Raw genomic sequence first — 25,712 nt, 5'->3', positions numbered from 1 at the left:
ACTACCACCATAAGTCATCTTTTAGAGACATACTGTGCTTTGGCCAGACCTCTCACTTCAAAAATCCAGACAAAATACTCACCAAGTAGGACTTGATTCAGAAAAAGCCCGAGACACTTTTCGACTTAATTTGTAAAAACTAGGCTCCACAACATGAAGAACCCTAACCCTGATCTTAAGTACAAGTTTTCTTTACTGACAAGTGACTGTTCTTCCCTGGTTAACAGGTGGAAGATTATGTATTTACACAGAGGACCTGGGAGGCCCCAGCACCAAGTACATAGCAGGATTCCGAGCCAAACTGACTAGATTTGAATTCAGATCAGGCATTTTCTATTCAGCCTGGAACAGATCACTTAACCTTTCTGGGACTGTTTTCCTCTTCTGTAAAATGAGAATACTACCACCTCCTAAATTGTATAGTATAGTTCCAGCAACCCACATAAAGGACTTAGTATTGTTACTAGCACAATGCCAATAAAAATGTGTGTGAAATGGAAAAATCACAAAGTTCAAAGATAGGGCTACAGCTGGATTCACAGTCAATAGCTCATCAGCAATTACAATTGATCCTCAAATAGCACAGGTTTGAACTCGGGGGGTCCACTTACACGTGAACTTTTTTCAAGAAATACTACAGTGCCACATGAACTGTGATTGGTTGGACAGCAGACACACAGAGGGCCAATGATTTTTAAAAGAAATGCACAGGCTTTTGACTGCAAGGAGGGTCAGTTCCCCTAACCCCGTGCTGTTCAAGGGTCAACTGTATTTTCAAAAAGAACAAACCCAAGATGTTCTATTTGCAACCTTCCTATCCCCAGACTAGATAGCAATACTATGTCATTCTTTGCAAGTTCTTTATAATTATTTTTTCTTTCTTTTTTCCTTTGGCCGAGCTTCACAGCATGTGGGATCTTAGTTCCCCAAACAGGGATCGAACCCGTGTTGCCTGCAGTGGAAGCACAGTCCTAACTACTGGACCACCAGGGAATTCCCCCTTTATAACTGTATAATGTCATTGTAGACTGTGCAAGTACATGGACCCAATCCTTTGCTGGTGGATCTGAAACCGATTGCTTGAGCTCAGAGAGGTTCTTGGTCAAAGACGGATTTTTTTTTACCTCTGGGAATTTAACTGACCTGGGCCTAAGGGATCAGTCAGTATTAAACGGTGGTGCTGGCTCAGGTGAGAGAAAATGTGAGGGGCTGTTTTCTTTGCCCTTCTAAAATGGTCTAAATAATTTTAAGGTATGTATGACGAGCACTTGGAAGACATTTTTGGTTGGAATCATTTTTTAATATTTAAATAGAAAAAGTGAGCACTGACTTCTTTTTCTCTTTTAGACACACACACGTCTAACAGCCGAAATATGCAGAGGAAATGAGCTCCTGCTCTGTCCTCCACAGTCCCCACGTTGTGGTTGAAGCTGTTGCCAGCCCTCTCCATCCTTTCCAACATAGAAATTCACAGCACAGCTGTAATGCATTCTATCTCGCGTGCACGTCCCTCCCCAACATCCCCATTCTTAAAAACCGAACAATCGTTCATGGTCAGGGGCACATCCTTCCCGACGGCATCAGTTCCTGCCCCACAACGGGACAGTGAGGAGCTCTTCCGTCAGAAGTAACTTCGTGAAAGGGGTGGGATGGCCGGAGCTGGAGTAACCATATGCATTGCTGCACTCTGGTATCAGAGTGAGGACAGAAGAAATAAGTCAGCAGAGCATGGAGGGCACAGTTGCAAGTGAGGAGTCTCTCCATGAGACAATGTGGGGAGAATTCTCCCCACCAGGTTTAGATAAATCAATGTGCCAAAGTTCAAAAAATAAAAATAAAAAAAACCCCAATACTCAGCAGTTCAAACACTATTGAATTTTCAAACTTCTCCCACCAAGACAGGCCAAACATAGCAGTAACAATCTAGATCTTTCCAGGAAGTGAGGGTAGAGCCCCAGGCATTCCTCCTGACAGCCCTGTATTAGGCCCTAGAAGTATCTGGAAAAGAAAAGGAGGGGTGTAAGGGCTCTCATTTCCATCATACCCATCCAGGCAGACAAGGTCTATGAAAACAATGCTGAGGGCACAGTCAGACACCTAAAGGAGGGTGGGCCGGATCCCAATCCCTCCCGGCACACTAACCGCCCTACCTAGGTGCCGGAGGAACAGACAACTTATGTCTCCACTACTGGCAACAAGCCCAGGGTCTGGGCTCACCTGCCGCTGCTGCAGCTGCTGCTGTTGCTCCATCTGCAGCTTCTCAGTCTCAAAGACGACCGGAAGAACCAGGATCATGAAGGAAGTAGTTCCAATCCACAAGGCTGCCCTGGAAAACCTGCGGAGGGAGCATGAGCCCGACGGCAAGACAAAAATACACAGCTTCACCAAGAACTCACCAGTAGCCAAATCTCTCGCCCTGCACATTCCAGTGTTCTTGGTAGGCGTGTCCTACCCGACTCTTGCGCTGTACTCCTACCGGAAACAGGAGGAGCAGCTCTAGGGCCTGTACGTCTAGTGAGAGTAGTCTGAACAGTCTCCTGAGTTCTCACAGTGCTGCTTGTACATTAATTATATCACATGATCTCAGGTGATCCTCACAACGACCCTGCCCAATAAGAATCCTCACTTTACAGACGAGGATATAGAGACCAAGAAAGGTTAAAGTAGCACCAGTCCAAGGTCACTCAGTGATCTAGCTGGCGGGCTGGCCTCCAACCCAGGTCTGCGGCTCCCAAAGCCCGTGTTCATTCAGGGCACCTCAGTCACCCCAGGCACACCCCAAGGTCTTTGCCCTCGTCCCTTACCTGTACATTTTTTGAGCCACGAAGAGGGAGAGATCAAAAGTGGCTCCAGCCGCGGACCGGACTCTCTCGGGGAACATCTCCGTCAGACCCCACAGTCTCTCCGACAGAGTCTCATCTAACTGTGGTGGAGGAGGCGCGGATATGGGCCGAAGCAGCGGTAACCACCCCCCGACGCCGGGACATGCCGGTCTCCTGGAGCTAGGGCACCCCGGCCACAGCGGAGCCTCACCCCGCCTCCCGGAGACGCCTCTGCTCGGACCTCTCCAGGCTCCGCGACGCGCCTTCGTCCCGCTCCTGCAGCACGCGGAGCCCCCACCCCCGCTCCCCGCCCGCACCCTCCCAGCCCCGCTCCGCCCCGCAGTGCCCAGTACCTCCTCGTCGTCTTCCTCCTCCAGCTCCTCCTCAGGCTTCTCGGCATCGCCTTTCGGAAGCAATTCGTCCGGGGAGAGCGGCGCCCCAGGGCCCGCGGCGGCGGCGGCGGCGGCGGCGGCGGCGGCAGCCATGGCTGTGGGGAACACCGGAAGCGGAAGAGAAGAGGCGAGTGCGGCGCCGACGGCGGACAGAGCCGCCCTTCCGGGAGCCGGAGGCTGGAGAGCTGGGGAAGAGCGCCGCCCTCTGGTAGGCAGGCTTCACCGGCCTTCAGCAAAGGGCGGCCGGGAGGTCGGAGAACGTGAGACACGTGGGAAACTTATTAAAGCCCTGAATCGGGGTGCGTCAGCTGTTAATTCTGTTCTGTGGGCTTAGGGTGAGCCCGAAAATCTGCATTTTAACAAGCCTCCCAGAGATCGCACGTAGACAAACACGAATCCAGTTTCATTTCCCTGAGGGCTGTGTTTGGTAGGAGCAAATTAGAGATTTGGAGATGTATTGGTCTTCTGGGAAAACGTCAAGTAAACAGTCCCAATGTACTAAAACAAGGGCGAGAGTGTACCAGGCACTGTTTGTGCGTGCGAAGGGCGGGGGTGGGAGGGGCGCTCATTTAATCTTTGCATCAACCCACTGAGGTGCTACTATCCCCATTTTTTTTGGCCGGGCCATGCCGCATGCAGGAACTTAGTTCCCCAACCAGGGATGGAACCAGTGCCCACTGCATTGGGAGCCTCAAGTCTTAACCACTGGACTACCAGGGAAGTTCCTATTGTCCCCATTTTAGAAATGAGGAGATTGAGGCACAGTACAGGGTTGCTGCAAGTATTTCTGGAGGATGGATTTCAAGATGTGGGTTTGCTGGCCAAAACGTATGAACATTTAAAATTTTGGTAGGTATTAGCTAATTGCCCTCGGAATTATTATATCACATACTTTCACAATAGCAAATGGAAGTGTCCTTTTCTCCACACCCTCCCCAGCATTAGGTATTATCCATATTTTCATATGATGGATGAAAATGCTCCTTTTTATAATGTGTCCCACAAGTTATTAATACAAGGGTAGTTTGATATACCTCTTTAGACAACTGACCATGGAACCGAAGAATCTCAGGACAGGACAGTCCTGATCCTTATCTGATACTTGAGAGACTTGTCCCGTGTTTACATATTCCGGGGAGGGGGGGCGGGGTTTGCACTTTCTCCAGATAGAGCCCTCAGTCCTCTTTATCTTTGGACAGGGCAGCTCTAACTACAAAAAGTCTTCATGTCACAAAAGGGTACCTACTGTCTGATTCCATTAGGTAAAGTTAAAAGACAGGCAAAACCAATCTATGGTGAGAAAGGTAGTGATTCCCTTTGAGGAGGAAGAGGAGGTAATGTTTGGGAAGGCAGGAGAGTTTCTGGGGTGCTGGTAAAGTTCTATTTCTTGACGTGTGTGGTGTTTACATGGGTATGCCCATTTTGGATAATTTGTCAGGCTGTACATTTATGAATTATACTTTTTGCATGTATTTAAATTTTTTTTTAAAGTAGGCTTGAAACCAAGCAGGATCCTGTGGGTCCCTCCCGGGTACAAATCCTTTCCCTGTCCCTGTTTCTTGTTTGTAGGAAATCGGCTTCTTTCAGCTTCCCTGACCTTCCCTGAGTTCCAAAGGGCAGGTTCAAACAGTTGCTAATCAGGGAAGGGAGGGAAAGCAGAAACAAAGGAAGAGCCGTCAAGAAACAGTGCAGCAATCCTGGTTCCTCAAGAGATATACATAACCTTTGGGTTCTTCTGCAGGAACTAAGGACCCCACGCAGGTGGAGGATGGTAAACTCAGGCTGAGAGCAAGATTCCTGCAGCACCGCCCTGTTACCTCACCACCAACCAATCAGAAGAAAGTCTGCACACAGTGGAAGATAAGGAAGACTCTGACCCTCTCCGCAAATGATTCTCCCAGAATCTTTGGAGTCCGCCTTCTCCCCAGGTTGCTGACCTCCTGAATAAAGCAAGCTTTCTTTTCCAACCAACACTTGTCTGAGTATTGGCTTTTGAGCAGTGAGCAGCTGAACCAGTTAGTAACAGGCTAGCTCTACATAAATGCAAGGGCAATCAAATGCCAATGGCTTTTGATTCTCTTATGGGCTCTTTTAAGAAATGCTGGAAGACCAACACTCTTTGTTTAAAAAAAATTATTTATTTTAGCTGTGTTGGGTCTTCGTTTCTGTGCGAGGGCTTTCTCTAGTTGTGGCAAGCGGGGGCCCCTGTTCATCGCGGCGCGCTGGCCTCTCACTATCGCGGCCTCTCCTACTGCGGAGCACAGGCTCCAGACGTGCAGGCTCAGTCGTTGTGGCTCACGGGCCTAGTTGCTCCGCGGCATGTAGGATCCTCCCAGACCAGGGCTCGAACCCGTGTCTCCTGCATTAGCAGGCAGATTCTCAACCACTGCACCACCAGGGAAGCCCCTAGACCAACACTCTTGAAGGGTAGAGAAGGCAGTCTTATGTGGAAACTACAGACATCATTGGCTCTGATGAAATAAAATTCATATTTTATGGCAAGACAAGAAAAATTTAAACATAAAATCTTTCTTTGCCTGTTTGGGCCTCCTCCCTCCCCTTTAGTGTGTATTGTGCACCTGCATTAACCAGACCTCCTTAGGAGATAACCTTCCTTCTTGTAAAAGGCCATGATGACCCATGACCCACTACTCCCTGTGTACATATAGATCTGGATTGTGTAAACTGTCAATAATACGTCATTTAACATATAGCACTCTGTCTCAAAAACTTATGTAACTGTGCTTTGACCTCTAACAGATGGAAAAATTCTCAGAGCTTTCTGAGAGGCTTTCTCCAGGTTATAATCCTCAATTTGGCTCAAATAAAAGCCTCCATTTCTTTCTTAGATTGACTGATTAATCTTTTTTTTTTTCCATCGACAACTCCAAGTGGAAAGTCACGATGCTAATATGAAGAAGTTTTTGGAAAACTTTGACCAATTAATTTTGTTTATATTCACAAACAGTACATGATTTTTTTTAAAAATCCATGTTTAAGGCTGAAAGATCTCTTTCAATATTTATAAAATTGTCCAAGGATAAGAAAAAATATTGGGAATCATGCCATGCAGAGTATTCAAACCTTAGGAATAGATGTGATGATCCAGAAAAGGCAAAGTGAGAAAGACAGAGCCCTGTGGAATCAGACAGGTCAGGGGTTACTTAGTCAAAATCATAGACAGAAAGTAGAATGGTGGTTGCCAGGGGCTGGCAGGGAGGAGGAGATGGGGAGTTCGTTTTCGATGGGTATACAACAGCTTCAGCTTTACAAGATGAGCAGTTATGGAGATGGGTGGTGGTGATGGCTGTACAACAGAATGAGTGTACTAACATTACTTAACTGCTTTAAAATAGTTAAGATGGTAGATTTTATGTTATGCGTTTTGCCACATAAAACAATTTAATTAAAAGCAAAAAAAAAAGAGAACAGAACAACTATTCCCCCAAAAATCCCCCAAAGGGGCGGGGAGGGGGCACCTCCTTCCCCCAAATCCAAGAGATTCGAGGAGGAGCTGCTGGAGATGAAGAAGGGAAACCTTCACTGAAGGTTTCGAGGGGAAATGCTCAGTGGCAGCAAAGAAGACATATGGTAAGATTGATGGCAGCCCAGGGGCCTCAATCGAGGCACAAGTAAGGGTGCCATCAAGTAAGTGCTAATGTCTCATGCTGGGCACAAAGCTGACTCTGCCATCTAGATGATGATGAGGTGTTCTAGAAACACCCCCCCCCCCAGCTCCTCTCATTCCCTATCCCTCAAGTCCATGGTTTCCACCTTTACTGTTCCTGTCGTGTCAGAATGTGAAACTGGTAATATAGTAGTTCCTAATTCAGTTCGGTTCGGTGTGGGGCGTAGATCCCTTTGAGAATTTTACAAAAGCTGTAAGTACTCCCCCCCAATAAAACATACACATTAGCCCATTTCTGTACAATTGTGCATATGGATCCCCTTGTTAAGCCTCAAACTGTTAAGATTTCCTCTGATTTTTTTGCACTCCCTCCCTCACACCCGCAGAACTTTCAATCTCAGCTCTTCAGTAACAGTTCTTCCCTTATCTGACACTCAGCTCAGAAATTTACAAAACCGCTGTAGTGATTACAAATGATAATGTCAAGTAGACAGCATTACTTACTTGAGTGCCCCCAGAAGTAGTAGACTTGGTCAATAAAGGCTTTGAGGAGGAAGTATTTTAGGCAGAACCTAATAGATGTATCGGACAAAAAGGTAAATCTTTACAGTATGTAGCATTTTTTTTTCTTTTTTTTGGCCACACCGCCCAGCTTTCAGGATCTTAGCTCCCTGACCAGGGATTGAACCTGGGTCCTCAGCAGTGAAAGCGCAGAGTCCTAACAACTGGACCTCCAGGGAATTCCTGAAAGTACGTAGCATTTCAGTGCGGGGGGGAATAAACCAACAAAGGTTAGGGTGGTGACATATAGCTGATTCTTTTTCCTATTTCTTACAAATTTTCATTAATAGGATTATCCTTGACTCAGATCACACACCACATCCATCAGCAAACTTACAATTTGATGGTGGGCTCCACCTTCAATTCCTGCCTAGAATTTGCCCACTTCACCTCCTCTGCTGCCACTTCCCTGGTCCCAGCCTTGAGCTCTTCAGTCTGTTCTGACCCCACAGAAGCCAGAGGGATCTTTTTAAGTCAATCAGAGCATTCCTCTGCTGAAACTCACCAATGGCTTGCTTCCCTCATCACCCCAAATACAAGTCCTCCTTCACTGCAGAGCTGTCCCACATGGCTGCAGCCCCCTCAGGTGCCAGTGGTGGTACAGAGGGGACCAGGACCCACGTCACTATGAGAACCAAACGTGCCCCTCCTGACTCCAAAGGTTGCAGTCCTAGCTCCTTCCCTCCCAGCTGTATCACCTTGCTGGGCTTGTTTCTTCATCTAAAAGCAGGGGATGACGATAACAAACTTGAAAAATTCTCATGAGAATTAGAAATATAGCCCTTCTTTGGTTTATGTCCCAATAAACCCATCATAAGTTAAAAATATAAGTCGAAAATGCATGTAATACCCCTAACCTACCAGACATCGTAGCTTAGCCAACTTACACGGGCTCAGAACACTTACATTAGCCTACAGGCGGGCAAAATCATCTAACACAAAGCCTGTTTTACAAAAAGTGTCGACTATCTCATGTAATTTTTCGGATACTGTACTGAAATGAAAATGAAAAACAGAGTGGTTGTCTGGGTCCAGACTGGTTTTAAGTGTGTTGATTGTTTATCCTCGTGACTGCGTGCTGATGGGGAGCTGCAGCTCACTGCCACTGCCTCGCATCACGAGCATCATATTGCATTTTGCTGGCCCGGAAAACTATCAAAATTCAAAATTCGAAGTACAGTTTATACTAAATGTGTACCACTTTTGTACCACCATAAAGTCGACAAATGTTAAGTCGAACCATCATAAGTCAGGGGGACTGTCTACAGATGTCTGGTACCCAGGGCGCAGGGTAAAGGGTCGCTAACGATGCTGGTCTAGGAATAAGCAAACTCAATTGCGCCTATTATCTGCACCGGAAGGTTTACACCCTCACGTAACATCCTTCTCCAGTGTCTTCTGAATTAGTCTCTCCTATTAGCAGGAAGGAAGGTTATGGGCTGGGGCTACAGATCATGCTTCTCTATCCATCCCCCATGGAGCTGGCCCTGAGGGTGGCCTACGCACAGCAGCCTCCATTTGAGGCAGCCCCTCACCCAGCTCCCCTCTTTCAATGTGGGCTGGGAATCAGCGGGCTCCCACACTTCCGCTGTCTGATCCTAGACCAGTTTCTGAACCTCCTGGGGTTTGCTTCCCTATCTGCCAATAGGCGTGCTGACTGAGAGGGCCTGCTCCACAGGGCTGAGCTGAGGAGGAAATGAGAGTGTGAGCAACATCCTGAGCCCTGTCCAGGTGGGAAACAGGTGTTCTGACCTTAGTAGCCATCCCTGGTCTAAAGCCTGGGGCTCTGTGTCCCCACCCTCAGTGCCTTCCCCCTTGACTTTGGAAGCTCGACTCCCTCTTACTGCCTTTGGCTGGCTCCCTCGCCCAGCCAGAGAAGCCCAGCTCACTCAAAGACACAGATTCCCACTCCAGGAAACCAGGACCCCATCCCAACCACTCGGTCCCTGCCCGGTCCAGGCTAGTTCCAACACCCCGAAAGAGGAAGGCAGGGGAATCTGAGCAGAGAGACTGCTCTGTTCCAGATCAGCCTCTGCTGGTGCCCAGGAAGCTGGAATGCTTCTTCTGCAACGGTGACCTTCCCCCACAACCTAAAAGTTCTGTCTTTGGATGGAGCATCGGAAGCTTAGAACCCAGCCTCCATTACTTACTTCTTCAAGAACTGATGTTTCTTTTCTCAGTCACTTTGGCCAGAGAGAGATTATAGAACATCATTTAATTTAAAAAAGTAGGGTAGACAGGAAAGTAGCACAAAAATATAGTGTTGCCGTGGGAGGTCGGTGCTTGCTGCTGAGAAGCTGAAGCCAGAGGAGGCTGTGGATTTGGGGAACAAGTATTCTTTAAAGGAGGGAGAGAGTGGCCTGAAGGGCAGAGAACCAGGAGACCTTCTTATCTGAGACCCCTAACAACAAGGCTCTGTACACCTGATGCCACACCACACACAACAGTGTGAGGGGATGATACGATGAACTCCGTCCAATAAGCGCGAGCCTGGGCCACGGGCGTTTGTGTGTTAAGTAACTGGAGGACACCAAAGGTCTCCGTCACCCCAGACCTCCCTGAGGAGGCCTCCCTGTGCTGTGAAGCACAGGACTGGCCTGGAATCCACTACGTTGTCACCTTCCTACTGCCAACCTAAGGGGGCCAGTGCCTTTTGGCCCCATTATATGATACTCTCTCCCAGGACCTAATCCACTAGTTTGGTTAAAAATTCCCTCAGCCACACCCTCCTCTTCTGACGAAGGGTTTCCCCGTGTGCGCCTAACGGGTGGCTTTGGGGTCTTCATTTTCTCCGCCGGCTGACACTCTTCAGTTCATCCAGCTCCTTCTCCATTAAGTGGGATTCAGCAGTGGTCTCAGAGAGCTGGAAGTAGAGCAGCAAACCGTTATAAAGAAGGACGTTTCTGGGCTACGTTTCAGGTTGGCAAGGCCAGCCCTGCGCGCTGGGAGAAGCCCCATGGCATTTCCCTTAACGCTGCCGGCAGCCTCCACGACGGGAACCCCTTGGTAACTGGGCAGAAAGTAACCTCCTGATGACCCAGGGCCTCAAGCACTTGAAGAACATTCACCATCCATTCTATCAACATTTTTGATCACCTAGGGTTGCGTGGCACTCACTGCGCGAAGGACACCAGGTTTCAGGGGATGAAAAAGGCAAATATTGGCGCTTTTAAGGTTAAAGGACTAAGGTCTAAGTTGCTTCTGAGTCGTGGCTCACATAAAAACGTTTAAAAAAGCATGCCACTTCCCGCATCAGAATCCTTCAGTGGTCTTTAGAGGAGAGGGTGGAAGATACTCCAGGCAGGGATGGAGAGGCACAGACTCCAGAGGTCAGCTTACTGTGAAACAGAGGAGCTGCACTTCCTGAGCAAGACACTATTCCAAGAGCTTTGCTTATATTATTAACTCACTAATGAGGTAGATCCTACTATGGCGCCCATTTTAATGCTGAAGATACTACGTTTCTTACAGATACAGAGCAGTTAAGTAACCTGCCTGAAGTCACACAGCCAGTGGTGGAGCTGGGCCAGGGACCTGCGCAGTTTAGCTCTAGACACCTGCTCTTAACCACTGCAGTGTGTGCTCTGCTGCCTCTCAACCAACCGTCACACACAGCCCTAGGCTCAAAAGGTTGTTGGGTTTTTAAAAGCCACAGGAAACCAATGCCAACGCAGAGTGCCCGTCGGCAGGTCTGCGCAGGGCACTGACTAATGGCTGCGTGGTGCAGGACCTCGCCCAGCCAGGAGCAGGCTGTCCTCCTTCCTGAATGCCTTCATCCCAGCCTCCATTCCCACCTTTATCTTTCCACATTCAGCTCAAATATCCCTTCCCCTGCAACATCCTCCCGACTGGACAGAATGAATCTCTCTCTCCCATGTGTGGATACCAGGCCGTGGAAAGACTTTAATCACTGCCCTTACCATGAGGCACTGTCACTATGTTTACTGTCTATCTCCCCACTAGACTGGGAGCCCTGGAGGGTGGGGACTGTGTCTGATTTGGTTTTGTATCTTTGGATTCACAGCAATGTACCTGAGCAAACTGGCACTCGAGAGGTGTGGGCTGGCTGAAAGGACTCACAGTGGACCTGCCTAGAGAAAGCCAAGGCTTCCCTCCCCACCACCCTCCTCACCATGTCCAGCAGGATGTCCACCTTCAGCCGCAAGAGATTGTTCTCTTCCTCCAGCTGCTGGTTCCGCCTCCGGAGGCGCTGGGCCTCCCTCCGGTCCACACCTCCACTAACCCCTGTCTCTGGTGGAAGGACACAGGCAGCAGTCACAAGGCGAGGATTCCTTCCACCATCTTGCTGGGCAAAATGGTAGGAAATGCAGCCCACCTGCTATCCACTGGCCGTTTTCAAACTTCAGGCTCTGCCCGGCCAGGTTCATGGTGGGCGTTCCATAGTCAAGGCCCAGCTCCACCTCCCGGGTCGACCGATCCAACTGTGGGGGAGACGCGCATGTTGGCTTCGGGAGGCCGGAGCACAGGGGCTCGAGGCCCAGCACCTCTTCTGCTAACGGTATGATCCCAACAACTCATTTCTTCTCTATAATCATTACCCAGCACATTTAGTAATTGTTTTTAAGTCAGAAAATTAAATAAGGTACCCCCAAAACTTTTAAACTGTAAGAGAGAAGAAACGTACAGCTTTATACCATAGATATTTTCTGGAAAAGCTATATATGCTGAAATTTGTAAACTGAATTATTTCGTATGTACAGGGCACTTAGCAGTTTAAGAAATCCTACTGTAAATTTTGAATAAAGTGAAAAATTCTTTTTAAATGTAATAAGCCCGAGCTATCATTTGTTTCTTATGGAGCTACATGTATGTCCTGGAAAAGGCATAAAATGCTAAGGCCCAAGGAGTAGTAGTAGCTGTTCTTTAATGTGTTTTTCAGTGTTTCTACAGCTCACTGAGCGCCCACCCTGCACCAGGACTGGTACTGGATATACAGAAATGAATGCAACCCCTCTGCCCTCAAGGAGCTCAGAAACTGTCTTTGGAGCTGTGATATATCCTTCTGAATGCTCTTAATGATAGCAAAACATCATCCTTTGAGAATAAATTTGATTCTTAGACATGAGTAAAACTGATTCCTGGACAAGTCTTGGGAGTCAAGTGAAGTCAAAATGGATAACATCATTTGGTCCCCAAAATGATAATGAGGACGACTACCTTTTAAGGTTCTTCAACAAGCTCTGACAATAATTCCCAAAAAGGAGTTTAAAAATATTTTCAGCAATAACATGAATTAAAAGGATGCCCTCCCACGAGGATACCTCTGGAGGACCACACTTTCCATAAGAAACCAGGCTCGATGCTCCAGTCACGCTGCACACCAGGTCGAGCCCCGTGCTGACACTCACGTTATGCAGGTTGGAGAGAGACGCAGACTTCCGAGGGGGCGTCTTCTTCGGACTGAACGTACTCCCAAAGAGAGGCATCTTTGGCCTGATGAAGGAAAGGTCAATGCTTTCTTCTCCTAGGGTCAGAAAAAGTCAGGGATACAAAGAGTTGGGTCAGTGACCTTGCGCCCCTGTCCCGGAATCATGAAAACACACATCTCATCACGTGGCCATTAACAATCCTGGGTAACAATCCTCAGCTCCCACGTGCTGAGTGCTCACTATGTGCTAGGCATAGTGCCAAAACCTTGGCAATATCTCAGGCCTCACAACCACTCTTCGTTTAGTTCCTCTTCCTATACCTATTTGACAGATGAGGTTTACAAAGACTAAGGTCCTAAGTGTGAGTGAGTATTAGAATGCAGGTCTGTGTGGCTCTACAGTTCATGTTAACCACAGGCAAGTGCCTAACTGGCCTGTATTAAGCTTTGTCACAAATTGGCATCACCAGATTTACACTCTGGGGCAAGGCATGTGATCCTACTTATTCCTGAACACTGGTAAGACTCACAGCTAGGGCAACAGCTTCTATATACACTCCATTTTCAAGAAATGAAGCCTTTCCTGGGACTTGCTTTTTTTTCTTTTTTTTTTCTTTTTTTTTGTGGTACGTGGGCCTCTCACTGTTGTGGCCTCTCCCCTTGCGGGGCACAGGCTCCGGACGCGCAGGCTCAGTGGCCATGGCTCACGGGCCCAGCCGCTCCGCGGCATGTGGGATCTTTCCGGACCGGGGCATGAACCCGCGTCCCCTGCATCGGCAGGCGGACTCCCAACCATTGTGCCACCAGGGAAGCCCCCCTTTTTTTTTTTATTGCTTTCTTTTTAAGTTTTTTTCATTTTTCTTAAAATTTTATTTATTTATATTTGGCTGCATTGGGTCTTTGTTGCTGAGCGCGGGCTTTCTCTAGTTGCAGCGAGAGGGGACTACTCCTTGCTGTGGTGCACGGGCTTCTCATTGCAGTGGCTTCTCTTGTTGTGAAGCACAGGCTCTAGGTGCATGGGCTTCAGTAGCTGTGGCACAAGGGCTCAGCAGTTGTGGCTCACTGGCTCTAGAAAGCAGGCTCAGTAGTTGCAGCGCACGGGCTTAGTTGCTCTGCGGCACGTAGGACCTTCCAGGACCAGGGCTCGAACCTGTGTCCCGTGCATTAGCAGGCAGATTCTTAACCACTGCGCCACCAGGGAAGTCCTATTGGTTCCTCTTTGATTAAAGAAGTTCTTAATTTTAACGGGATCTAACTTATCAAAAACTTTTTTTAATGATTAGTGTTTTTGTGTCCTATTTAAGAAATTTTTGCCTAAGGTCACGATATTTTCATATATTAACTTTTGGAAATTTTCTTCTTGCAGCTTTCACATTTAGGACTATGACTCATCTGCAATTAACTTTTGTATGTGGTGTAGGGCAGGGTCATGGTTCATTTCTTCCCATGTATTACCCAATTTTAATGTGTAATACACAAATAGCTTAAAAAGATTCCCTCGGGCTTCCCTGATGGCCCAGTGGTTGAGAGTCCGCCTGCCAATGCAGGGGACACAGGTTCGTGCCCTGGTCTGGGAAGATCCCACGTGCCGTGGAGTGGCTGGGCCCGTGAGCCATGGATGCTAAGCCTGTGCGTCCGGAGCCTGTGCTCCACAGCGGGAGAGGCCACAACAGTGAGAGGCCTGTGTACTGCAAAAAAAAAAAAAGATTCCCTCTAAAAAACTGTAGACTGATGATAACAATAATGAAAGCACAGGTGAGCGAAAAGAAAGAACCACAGCTCTCACTTTTCCTACTCTTAGGTATAAAAATCTTCCTTCACCACATTATGAGATAGAAATAGTAATGAGTTTATCATATCTGACATGAAGTTGGCCAAAAAAAGAGGGAATTTCTCAAGACTATCTGAAACAAGGTTTTATGTCAACTATCATTAAACGATAACTCAAAGTAGGAATTCATCACAATTAGCAAGATATATATTCAATGAGAAAATGAAGAAGAAATTCTGTGCTGTTTTCAGTGATGCAGAAATTAACATCACTAAAATTAATGATAAAAGTTTAGAAGCTTCTTTGGAAGCTTTACAATACATACATACACTGTACAGAAATATATGCATAAACGACTTATAAATAAATAAATAAGACATTTAGAGGTGTGTGCTCATGAGAGTTTTACTGGTGTGTCTTTGTGATTAAAAACAGTGGTAGAGGGCTTCCCTGGTGGTGCAGTGGTTGAGAGTCCGCCTGCCGATGCAGGGGACACGGGTTCGTGCCCCGGTCCGGGAAGATCTCACATGCCGCGGAGCGGCTGCACCCATGAGCCATGGCCGCTGAGCCTGCGAGTCCAGAGCCTGTGCTCCGCAACGGGAGAGGCCACAAGAGGCCCGTACCGCAAAAACAAACAAACAAAGAAAACAGCGGTAAAGAGCCCTGAACCAAGATGGCGGAGTAGAAAGACGTGCTCTCACTCCCTCTTGCAAGAACACCAGAATCACAACTAGCTGCTGGGCAATCACTGACAGGAAGACACTGGAACTCATCATAAAAGATCCCCCACATCCAAAGACAAAGGAGAAGCCACAATGAGACGGTAGGAGGGGTGCAATCACAGTAAAATCAAATCCCATAACTGCTGGGTGGGTGACTCACAGACTGGAGAACACTTATACCACAGAAGTCCACCCACTGGAGTGAAGGTTCTGAGCCCCACATCAGGCTTCCCAACCTGGGAGTCCGGCAACGGGAGGAGGAATTCCTAGAGAATCAGACGTTGAAGGCTAGTGGGATTTGACTGCAGGGCTTCGATAGGACTGGGGGAAACAGAGACTCCACCCTTGGAGGGCACACACAAAGTAGTGTGTGCATCGGGACCCAGAGGAAGGAGCAGTGACCCCAGGGGAGACTGAAGCAGACCTACCTGCTAGTGTTGGAGGGTCTCCTGCAGAGGCTGGGGGTGGCTGTGGCTCACCGTGGGGACAAGGACAGTGGCAGCGGAAGTTCTGGGAAGTACTCCTTGGTGTGAGCCCTCCCAGAGTCCACCATTAGCCCACCAAAGAACCCAGGTAGGCTCCAATGTTGGGTTGCCTCGGGCCAAACAACCAACAGGGAGGGAATCCAGCCCCACCCATCAGCAGTCAAGCAGATTAAAGTTTTGCTGAGCTCTGCCCACCAGAGCAACAGTCAGCTCTACCCACCACCAGTCCCTCCCTTCAGGAAACTTGCACAAGCCTCTTAGATAGCCTCATCCACCAGAGGGTAGACAGCAGAAGCAAGAACTACAGGCTTGCAGCCTGTGGAACAAAAAACATATTCACAGATAGACAAGATGAAAAGACAGAGGGCTATGTACCAGATCAAGGAACAAGATAAAACCCCAGAAAAACAACTGAATGAACTGGAGATAGGCAACCTTCCAGAAAAAGAATTCAGAATAACGATAGTAAATATGATCCAGGACCTCGGAAAAAGAATGGAGGCAAAGATCGAGAAGATGCAAGAAATGTTTAACAAAGACCTAGAAGAATTAAAGAACAAACAAACAGAGATGAACAATACAATAACTGAAATGAAAACTACACTAGAAGGAATCAATAGCAGAATAACTGAGGCAGAAGAACAGATAAGTGACCTGGAAGACAGAATGGTGGAATTCACTGCTGCGGAACAGAATAAAGAAAAAAGAATGAAAAGAAATGAAGACAGTCTAAGAGACCTCTGGGACAACCTAAATGCAACAACACTCGTGTTATAGGGGTCCCAGAAGGAGAAGAGAGAGAGAAAGGACCAGAGAAAATATTTGAAGAGATTATATTCGAAAACTTCCCTAACATGGGAAAGGAAATAGCCACCCAAGTCCAGGAAGTGCAGAGAGTCCCATACAGGATAAACCCAAGGAGAAACACGCCGAGACACATAGTAATCAAATTGGCAAAAATTAAAGACAAAGAAAAACTTACTGAAAGCAGCAAGAGAAAAACGCCAGATAACATACAAGGGAACTCCCATAAAGTTAACAGCTGATTTCTCAGCAGAAACTCTACAAGCCAGAAGGGAGTGGCATGATATACTTAAAGTGATGATAGGGAAGAACCTACAACAAAGATTACTCTACCTGGCAAGGATCTCATTCAGATTCAATGGAGAAATCAAAAGCTTTACAGACAAGCAGAAGCTAAGAGAATTCAGCACCACCAAACCAGCTCTACAGCAAATGCTAAAGGAACTTCTCTAAGTGGGAAACACAAGAGAAGAAAAGGACCTACAAAAACAAACCCAAAACAATGAAGAAAATGGTCATAGGAACATACATATTGATAATTACCTTAAACATGAATGGATTAAATGCTCCAACCAAAAGACACAGGCTTGCTGAATGGGTACAAAAACAAGACCCATCTATATGTTGTCTACAAGAGACCCACTTCAGACCTAGGGACACATACAGACTGAAAGTGAGGGGGTGGAAAAAGATATTCCATGCAAATGGAAATCAAAAGAAAGCTGGAGTAGCAATACTCATATCAGATAAAATAGACTTTAAAATAAAGAATGTTAGAAGAGACAAGGAAGGACACTACATAATGATCAAGGGATCAATCCAAGATGAAGATACAACAATTATAAATATATATGCACCCAACATAGGAGCACCTCAATACATAAGGCAACTGCTAACAGCTATAAAAGAGGAAACTGACAGTAACACAATAATAGTGGGGGACTTTAACACCTCACTAATCGTAGTGGACAGATCATCCAAAATGAAAATAAATAAGGAAACAGAAGCTTTAAATGACACAATAGACCAGGTAGATTTAATTGATATTTATAGGACATTCCATACAAAAACAGCAGATTACACTTTCTTCTCAAGTGTGCACGGAACATTCTCCAGGATAGATCACATCTTGGGTCACAAATCAAGCCTCAGTAAATTTAAGAAAATTGAAATCATATCAAGCATCTTTTCTGACCACAGCGTTATGAGATTAGAAACGAATTACAGGGAAAAAAAGTAAGAAACACAAACACATGGAGGCTAAACAATACGTTACTAAATAAACAAGACATCACTGAAGAAATCAAAGAGGAAATCAGAAAATGCCTACAGACAAATGACAATGAAATCACGACAATCCAAAACCTATGGGATGCAGCAAAAGCAGTTCTAGGAGGGAAGTTTATAGCTATACAAGCCTACCTCAAGAAACAAGAAAAATCTCAAATAAACAATCTAACCTTACACCTAAAGGAACTAAAGAAGAACAAACAAAACCCAAAGTTAGCAGAAGGAAAGAAATCATAAAGATCAGAGCAGAAAAAAATGAAATAGAAACAAGGAAAACAATAGCAAAGATCAATAAAACTAAAAGCTGTTTCTTTGAGAAGATAAGCAAAATTGATAAACCATTAGCCAGACTCATCAAGAAAAAGAGGGAGAGGACTCAAATCAATAAACTTAGAAATGAAAAAGGAGAAGTTACAACAGACACTGCAGAAATACAAAGCATCCTAAGAGACTACTATAAGCAACTCTATGCCAATAAAATGGACCATCTGGAAGAAATGGACAAATTCTTAGAAAGGTATAACCTTCCAAGACTGAACCAGGAAAAAATAGAAAATATGAACAGACCAATCACAAGTAATGAAATTGAAAATGTGATTAAAATTCTTTCAAGGAACAAAAGTCCAGGACCAGATGGCTTCGCAGGTGAATTCTATCAAACATTTAGAGAAGAGCTAACACCCATCCTTCTCAAACTCTTCCAAAAAATTGCAGAGGAAGGAACACTCCCAAACTCATTCTATGAGGCCACCATCACCCTGATACCAAAACCAGACAAAGATGTCACAAAAAAAGAAAACTACAGGGCAATATCATTGATGAACACAGATGCAAAAATCCTCAACAAAATACTAGCAAACAGAATCCAACAACACATTAAAACGATCATACACCATGATCAAGTGGGATTTATCCCAGGAATGCAAGGGTTCTTCAATATACGCAAATCAATCAATGTGATACACCATATTAACAAACTGAAGAATAAAAACCATATGATCATCTCAATAGATGCAGAAAAAGCTTTTGACAAAATTCAACACCATTTATGAAAAAAACTCTCCAGAAAGTGGGCATAGCGGGAACCTACCTCAACATAATAAAGGCCATATATGACAAACCCACAGCAAACATCATTCTCAATGGTGAAAAACTGAAAGCATTTCCTCTAAGATCAGGAAGGAGACAAGGATGTCCACTGTCACCACTATTATTCAACATAGTTTTGGAAGTCCTAGCCACGGCAATCAGAGAAGAAAAAGAAATAAAAGGAATACAAACTGGAAAAGAAGAAGTAAAACTGGCACTGTTTGTAGAGAACATGATACTATACATAGAGAATCCTAAAGATGCCACCAGAAAACTACTAGAGCTAATCAATGAATTTGGTAAAGTTGCAGTTTGCAAAATTAATGCACAGAAATCTCTTGCATTCCTATATACACTAATGATGAAAAATCTGAAAGAGAAATTAAGGAAACACTCCCATTTACCACTGCAACAAAAAGAATAAAATACCTAGGAATAAACCTACCTAGGGAGACAAAAGACCTGTATGCAGAAAACTATGAGACACTCATGAAAGAAATTAAAGATGATACCAACAGATGGAGAGATATACCATGTTCTTGAATTGGAAGAATCAATATTGTGAAAATGACTATACCACCCAAAGCAATCTACAGATTCAATGCAATCCCTATCAAATTACCAATGGCATTTTTTATGGAACTCGAACAAAAAATCTTAAAATTTGTATGGAGACACAAAAGACCCCGAATAGCCAAAGCACTCTTGAGGAAAAAAAAAGGAGCTGGAGGAATCAGACTCACTGACTTCAGACTATACTACAAAGCTACACTAATCAAGACAATATGGTACTGGCACAAAAACAGAAACATAGCTCAAGGGAACAAGATAGAAAGACCAGAGATAACCCCACACACGTATGGTCAACTAATCTATGACAAAGGAGGCAAGGATATACAATGGAGAAAAGACAAGTCTCTTCAATAAGTGGTACTGGGAAAACTAGACAGCTACATGTAAAAGAATGAAATTAGAACACTCCCTAACACCATACACAAAAATAAAGTCAAAATGGATTAGAGACCTAAATGTTAAGACTGAACACTGTAACACTCTTAGAGGAAAACGTAGGAAGAACACTCTTTGACATAAATCACAGTAAGATCTTATTTGATCCACATCCTAGAGCAATGGAAATAAAAATAAACAAATGGGACCTAATGAAACTTCAAAGCTTTTGCACAGCAAAGGAGACCATAAACAAGACGAAAAGACAACCCTCAGAATGGGAGAAAATATTTGCAAACGAATCAACGGACACAGGATTAATCTCCAAAATATATAAACAGCTCATGCAGCTCAATATTAAAGAAACAAACAACCCAATCCAAAAATGGGCAGAAGACCTAAATAGACAATTCTCCAAAGAAGACATACAGATGGCCAAGAAGCACATGAAAATCTGCTCAACATCACTAATTATTAGAGAAATGCAAATCAAAACTACAATGAGGGTATCTATCACCTCACAGCAGTTAGAATGGGCATCATCAGAAAATCTACAAACAACAAATGCTGGAGAGGGTCTGGAGAAAAGGGAACCCTCTTGCACTGCTGGTAGGAATGTATGTTGATACAGCCACTATGGAGAACAGTATGGAGGTTCCTTAAAAAACTAAAAATAGAATTACCATATGATCCAGCGATCCCACTACTGGGCATATACCCAGAGAAAACCATAATTCAAAAAGACACATGCACCCCAATGTTCACTGCAGCACTATTTACAATAGCTAGGTCATGAAAGCAACCTAAATGACCATCGAGAGATGAATAGATAAAGAAGATGTGGTACATATATGCAATGGAATATTACTCAGCCATAAAAAGGAACGAAATTAGGTCATTTTTTGAGACACGGATGGATCTAGAGGCTGTCATACAGAGTGAAGTAAGTCAGAGAGAGAAAAACAAATATCGTATATTAACGCATATATGTGGAACCTAGAAAAATGGTACAGATGAACTGGTTTGCAGGGCAGAAATTGAGACACAGATGTAGAGAATAAATGTATGGACACCAAGGGGGGAAAGCGGCGGGGGGGTGGGGGTGGGGGTGTGATGAATTGGCCGATTGGGATTGACATGTATACACTGGTGTGTATAAAACTGATGACTAATAAGAACCTGCTGTATAAAAAAATAAATAAAATTCAAAAAAAACCAACAACAACAAATAGCAGTAGACCCACAACCTGGAAGATGGCATTTGGGGTGGGGCACAACACTTTAGGACTTGGACAACCCGGAATGATTCCAGCTTGGTGGTGGACAGGACGCCACTGAGGACTAAGATGATGAGGGAATTTGAAGCTGTGCTATCATGTCATCCAGAACACAGTGGAAGCCCCTGGCATTGTTTCTGCTGGAGAAAAGAAAAAGGGTGGAAGAGGGAAGACACTTAATCTTATGTCTACAGAGAGCGGAACAGGAATGAAATGGGAATATCCAGGAAGAAAGATTTTTAACTCAAAAAAGAAAAGGTCACAACAAAAACTAACTAATATCACTTCCTGCTTTATCCACTAGGGTTTGGACACAATGCTAGGCACACTTCATATATTTCTTTTATTCCCTGTAGTAACCCCATAAGGTAATTTTCCTGTCCATATCAGAGATAAGAAAACTAGGGTTCGGAGAAGTTATCCAATTTTCCCAAGGTCCACAGACATGGTCAGCTGGCTAAAGATGTATACCAAATTATTCTTGTATTAATAACTTGTGGGGGAGACTTCCCTGGTGGCACAGTGGTTAAGAATCCTCCTGCCAGTGCAGGGCACATGGGTTCGATCCCTGGTCCAGGAAGATCCCACATGCCGCACAGCAACTAAGCCCATGCACCACAACTACTGAGCCTGCAATCTAGAGCCCACGAGCCACAACTACTGAGCCCGCGTGCTGCAACTACTGAAGCCCGTGTGCCTACAGCCCATGCTCCGCAACAAGAGAGGCCACCACAATGAGAAGCCCACGCACCGCAACAAAGAGTAGCCTCCACTTGCCGCAACAAGAGAAAGCACACGCGCAGCAACGAAGACCCAACGCAGCGATAAATAAATAAATAAATGTATTAAATAAATAAAATTTAAAAAATAAATTTAAAAAATTCAAAAAATTTTTTTAAATTAAAAATTTTTAAATTAAAAAAACCTTGTGGGGTACATCATAAAAGGAAGCATTTTCATCCATCACATTGGCAAAATTTAAGAGCTCAATAATATCCAATGCTGGTGAGGATATGGAGAAAAAGATACTTTCATTTACTCTTCGTGGAAACATAAGATGCTATCATTTTTTCAATTAGGCAAAAGCTAGCAAAGTTTTTCATGTGCACACTTTTTGGGCAGCAAATCTGCTTCTAAAAACTCTCCTCTAGAAAGAATTGGACATGTTCACACAAATGTTCTCTATTGTTGATAACAGCGAAAAATAAGAAACAATTCAAAATGCCTACTAATGGTTGGTGTAGCCAAATACATCGTGGCACATTCTTATAACGGAGTCCTAGACGTCAAGTAAAGACAGAGAGACAGCTGTACATGGACCACTCTAACATTAAGAAAGCAAGCGAGGGACTTCCCTGGTGGTGCAGTGGTTAATAATCTGCTTGCCAATGCAGGGGATATGGGTTCGAGCCCTGTTCCGGGAAGATCCCACATACCGCAGAGCAACTAAGCCCGTGCACCACAACTGCTGAGGCTGCGCTCCAGAGCCCAAGAGCCACAACTACTGAGCCCACATGCCTAGAGCCTGTGCTCCGCAACAAGAGAAGCCACGAGAAGTGGCTTGAGAAGTCCAAAGAGAAGTCCGCGCACCGCAGCAAAGAGTAGCCTCTGCTCGCTGCAACCAGAGAAAGCCTGCCCACAGCAACGAAGACCAAACGCAGCCAAAAGTTAATTAATTTTTTAAAAAGCAAGAGACAGAACAATGTATATACTATAATCTCACATGAGAAGACAAAAAGAAAATAAAAAGCGAGCATATAGGTCGCTAAATAAAAAAGATTTGGAGGAATAAACTGCACACAGTGGTTAAATCTGGGAAAGGAAGTAGGGTGGCTGACTCAACTGAATTTGCCATTTTTAAAAACTTTTAATTCTAATTCTAATTTTTTTTGGCCAAGTCGCTCAGCTTGCAGGATCTTAACTCCCCAGCTAGGGATGGAACCTGGGCCCCTGGCAGTGAAAGCACCGAGTCCTAACCACTGGACCACCAGGGAATTCCCTGAATTTGCCATTTTAAAGGTAAAAAAAAAAAAAAGCTAAATAGTGGCAATTTCATGTTACAACATAAAGTTATATTAAAGAAATATATTTCTGGATTTACTGAATTATTACAATGATAATATATCCATATATTACTTATGAAAAAACAAACCAAACAAATGAACAAAAAACAAGATAAAAAGCAGTCCCTGCCCCTCCAAGATCTGGAGACCAATTGAAGAAGGAAAAATAAGCCAAGTTGTTCTTGCAAAGCCCACAGTGGTGCTAAGAGCACTAAGCCTGAGCATATCACCTGGACACAACAGACCAACTTCTAGGCCTGGCTCTGCCCCTCAGTTGCCGGCTAAACCCCGGCCAAGTTACTTTATTCCTCCAGGTTTTAACAAGGGCACTTCACGCATGACCTCACTAATTCTCACAACACTTAAGCCAAGCACCGTCACCAATATATTACAGATGAGGAAAAGGAAGGGTCTGGACTAGCTTTTAAGTCAGATCCACTCATCCACAAACAACTCTGGCTGAGATCCTGGGATCCTAGAACATTAGTATGGACCAAGAGGTCCCAGCTGTATCCTTGGCCCAAGGAAGCCTTCTTTCCAGTAAAACTCCCTGGAGAGAAAGGGCTCAGCACAAAGGAGAGCTTCTAGGTTCCAACCATTGCTCTGCTTCTCAACCCCAGCGGGACCCTGCAACTTACCTTCCCTGGGCCCCAGGCATAACAATAGTACCCACTCACAGACTGTTTTGTGCTTCAGTGTTTTTAAAAAACTGTCGCATTTGATGCTCACAACAACCCTGGCAGAAGTAGATCAAGTAGTTTGTTCCTGTCTACAGATCAGAAAACTGAGGCTTAGAGAAGTTAAGTAACTTGTTCCCAGTCACGCCGTGGGAAGGCGGTGGAATTGGGCTTCAAATAAGGTCTACTCGTCTGCGCTGATGATAATAATCACGTCAACACTGTGCAACGCTTTACAGTTTGCAATGGGCCATAAGATACATTATCTTATTTTAATCTAACAAGAAGGTGAGGAAGCAGTCTCTGGCTTTCATCGGATTCTCCAAGAGTTCAGAGCCAACCAAGTATAAGCCACGCAGGTACACGCCCACCCAGGGCTGTAAACTAACGGTAGCGAACAAACGTTCGTTCGCAAGCTCTCGTTAATCACCTTCACAGCTGACTTATGAGAGGAATTACCACCCCAATTTACAATTTACAAAGGAGGAAACACACTTGGATAAAGGAGGTGACAGGCCTGCGGTAAACCCGGCCCCCGCCCCCTGCTCCGCGCCCTCCGGCTGCCCCAGCTGCGGACAGGCCCTGGGTCCCCTGGGGAACGCCCGGGGGTCCCAACCCTCCTCGGGCCCTCGGGCGACGCCGGGCTCGGAGACGTACCTGACGTGCCCCAGAAGCTGAGGTTCCAAGAGAACCCCCCGACCTCCCGCTAGGTACCCAGCCGAGGCCACATCCCCCGCCGCAACCTCGACCGCGAGCGCCTCCAGTCCGCGGGCCGCGCGCACGCGCACACGCAGCCCCGCCGGGCTCTACCACCGAGGGAGGTGGGGATACCCGACACGGCACGGTCCCCAGCGCGAGCCTACGCAAAGCACCAGAAACTCTTGAGGACTACCCCCGATATATTTAATAGAATCCACAAAGGCAGTGTCTTCTGGAGTCACTTCCATGCCCCGTGCTACAGGCTAGGACGAGGAGCCACACTCACCCTCCCCACAAACCCCTGGGTCTGGTCTCCCCCGCCTACAGGGGCCGTCGCCGTGGTAACGGCGTCTCGCGGATGAGGTGGAGGCTCGCCACGCCTCCGTTGTCGTGGGAAAGGCGCGAGTGGTGGCTGCGGCCCGCGTTGCCTGGAGAACGTCAGGACTTACAAACGCAAAATGGGCCTCTCCCCGACGTCCCTCCTCCTCTTCCTCCTCCCAGACCACAAAACAAAGCGCACCCCTTCCTGGTGGATGTGGGGACAACGGGTGTCGGGTGTCCCATCCAGAACTTTACAGGGTCCCCAGAGGGAGCCGTGGCGGAATAGGCTCCGAGTTCGTCGGATTCCGCCTATGTCTTCAGGTAAGATGAACAGACAGACAGTGACCCTGCCTGCCAGCCTCCACACGCTGGCCTCTCATCGGCTTTGACGGGCAGGGGAACCTGAGGTCAGGGGCCGCTTCAGGGTCGCACAGTGAGCAAGGAGCAGAGAGCTACTCGAAAATCAACTCCAGATCTCCTAAAATCCTAACTGTGTGTATTACTGGTTCCATTTGACAAATGAAGAGACTCCGGGTCATTCAAGGGATATTTACTGGCTGCTTAGCGAGTGCACCAGGTCATCCATCCAGTGAGGGGCAGGACCCATAGGTCTCTGGCTCCAAGTGCAGTTTTCTTCCAACTACATGTTACTTCATTGAAAAGGGGAGAGTTCCGTGTCCTAGAACCAAACCACATGGTCTAACCCAGCACAGTCCAATGGAAACATAATGTAGGCCACATATATAATTTAGAATTTTCTAGTAGCCATATTTT

At 45.9% G+C, this 25,712-nt stretch overlaps 2 protein-coding genes across 4 annotated transcripts; both read right to left on the bottom strand.

Annotated features, from left to right (window-relative positions):
• Positions 1–1,736: 1,736 nt before the first annotated feature.
• Positions 1,737–3,327, bottom strand: TOMM22 (translocase of outer mitochondrial membrane 22). Its single transcript, XM_029206434.1, has 4 exons — positions 3,176–3,327; positions 2,805–2,923; positions 2,218–2,335; positions 1,737–1,998 (listed from the first exon to the last, which is right to left on the bottom strand). The coding sequence occupies exons 1-4, from the start codon at positions 3,305–3,307 to the stop codon at positions 1,924–1,926; spliced, it is 444 nt and encodes a 147-aa protein (XP_029062267.1). The 5' UTR covers positions 3,308–3,327; the 3' UTR covers positions 1,737–1,923.
• Positions 3,328–9,605: 6,278 nt separating this feature from the next.
• On the bottom strand, positions 9,606–25,051 carry CBY1 (chibby family member 1, beta catenin antagonist). Of its 3 annotated transcripts, none has more exons than XM_029205909.1 (5): positions 24,904–25,051; positions 12,773–12,857; positions 11,740–11,845; positions 11,536–11,654; positions 9,606–10,266 (listed from the first exon to the last, which is right to left on the bottom strand). In XM_029205909.1, the coding sequence occupies exons 2-5, from the start codon at positions 12,848–12,850 to the stop codon at positions 10,186–10,188; spliced, it is 384 nt and encodes a 127-aa protein (XP_029061742.1). In that variant the 5' UTR covers positions 12,851–12,857; positions 24,904–25,051; the 3' UTR covers positions 9,606–10,185. The 3 variants fall into 3 exon arrangements, with proteins under 3 accessions (XP_029061742.1, XP_029061740.1, XP_029061741.1); XM_029205907.1 differs by lacking the exon at positions 24,904–25,051 and adding an exon at positions 24,576–24,685 and having other exon boundaries at positions 12,773–12,888; XM_029205908.1 differs by lacking the exon at positions 24,904–25,051 and adding an exon at positions 15,714–15,920 and having other exon boundaries at positions 12,773–12,888.
• Between the last annotated feature and the right edge of the window lie 661 nt (positions 25,052–25,712).

Source organism: Monodon monoceros, unplaced genomic scaffold (genome assembly GCF_005190385.1).
Source record: "Monodon monoceros isolate NGI ecotype Baffin Bay Population unplaced genomic scaffold, NGI_Narwhal_1 Super_Scaffold_6, whole genome shotgun sequence".
Lineage (NCBI taxonomy): Eukaryota > Metazoa > Chordata > Mammalia > Artiodactyla > Monodontidae > Monodon > Monodon monoceros.
This window is presented reverse-complemented; position numbering and strand designations above follow the sequence as displayed.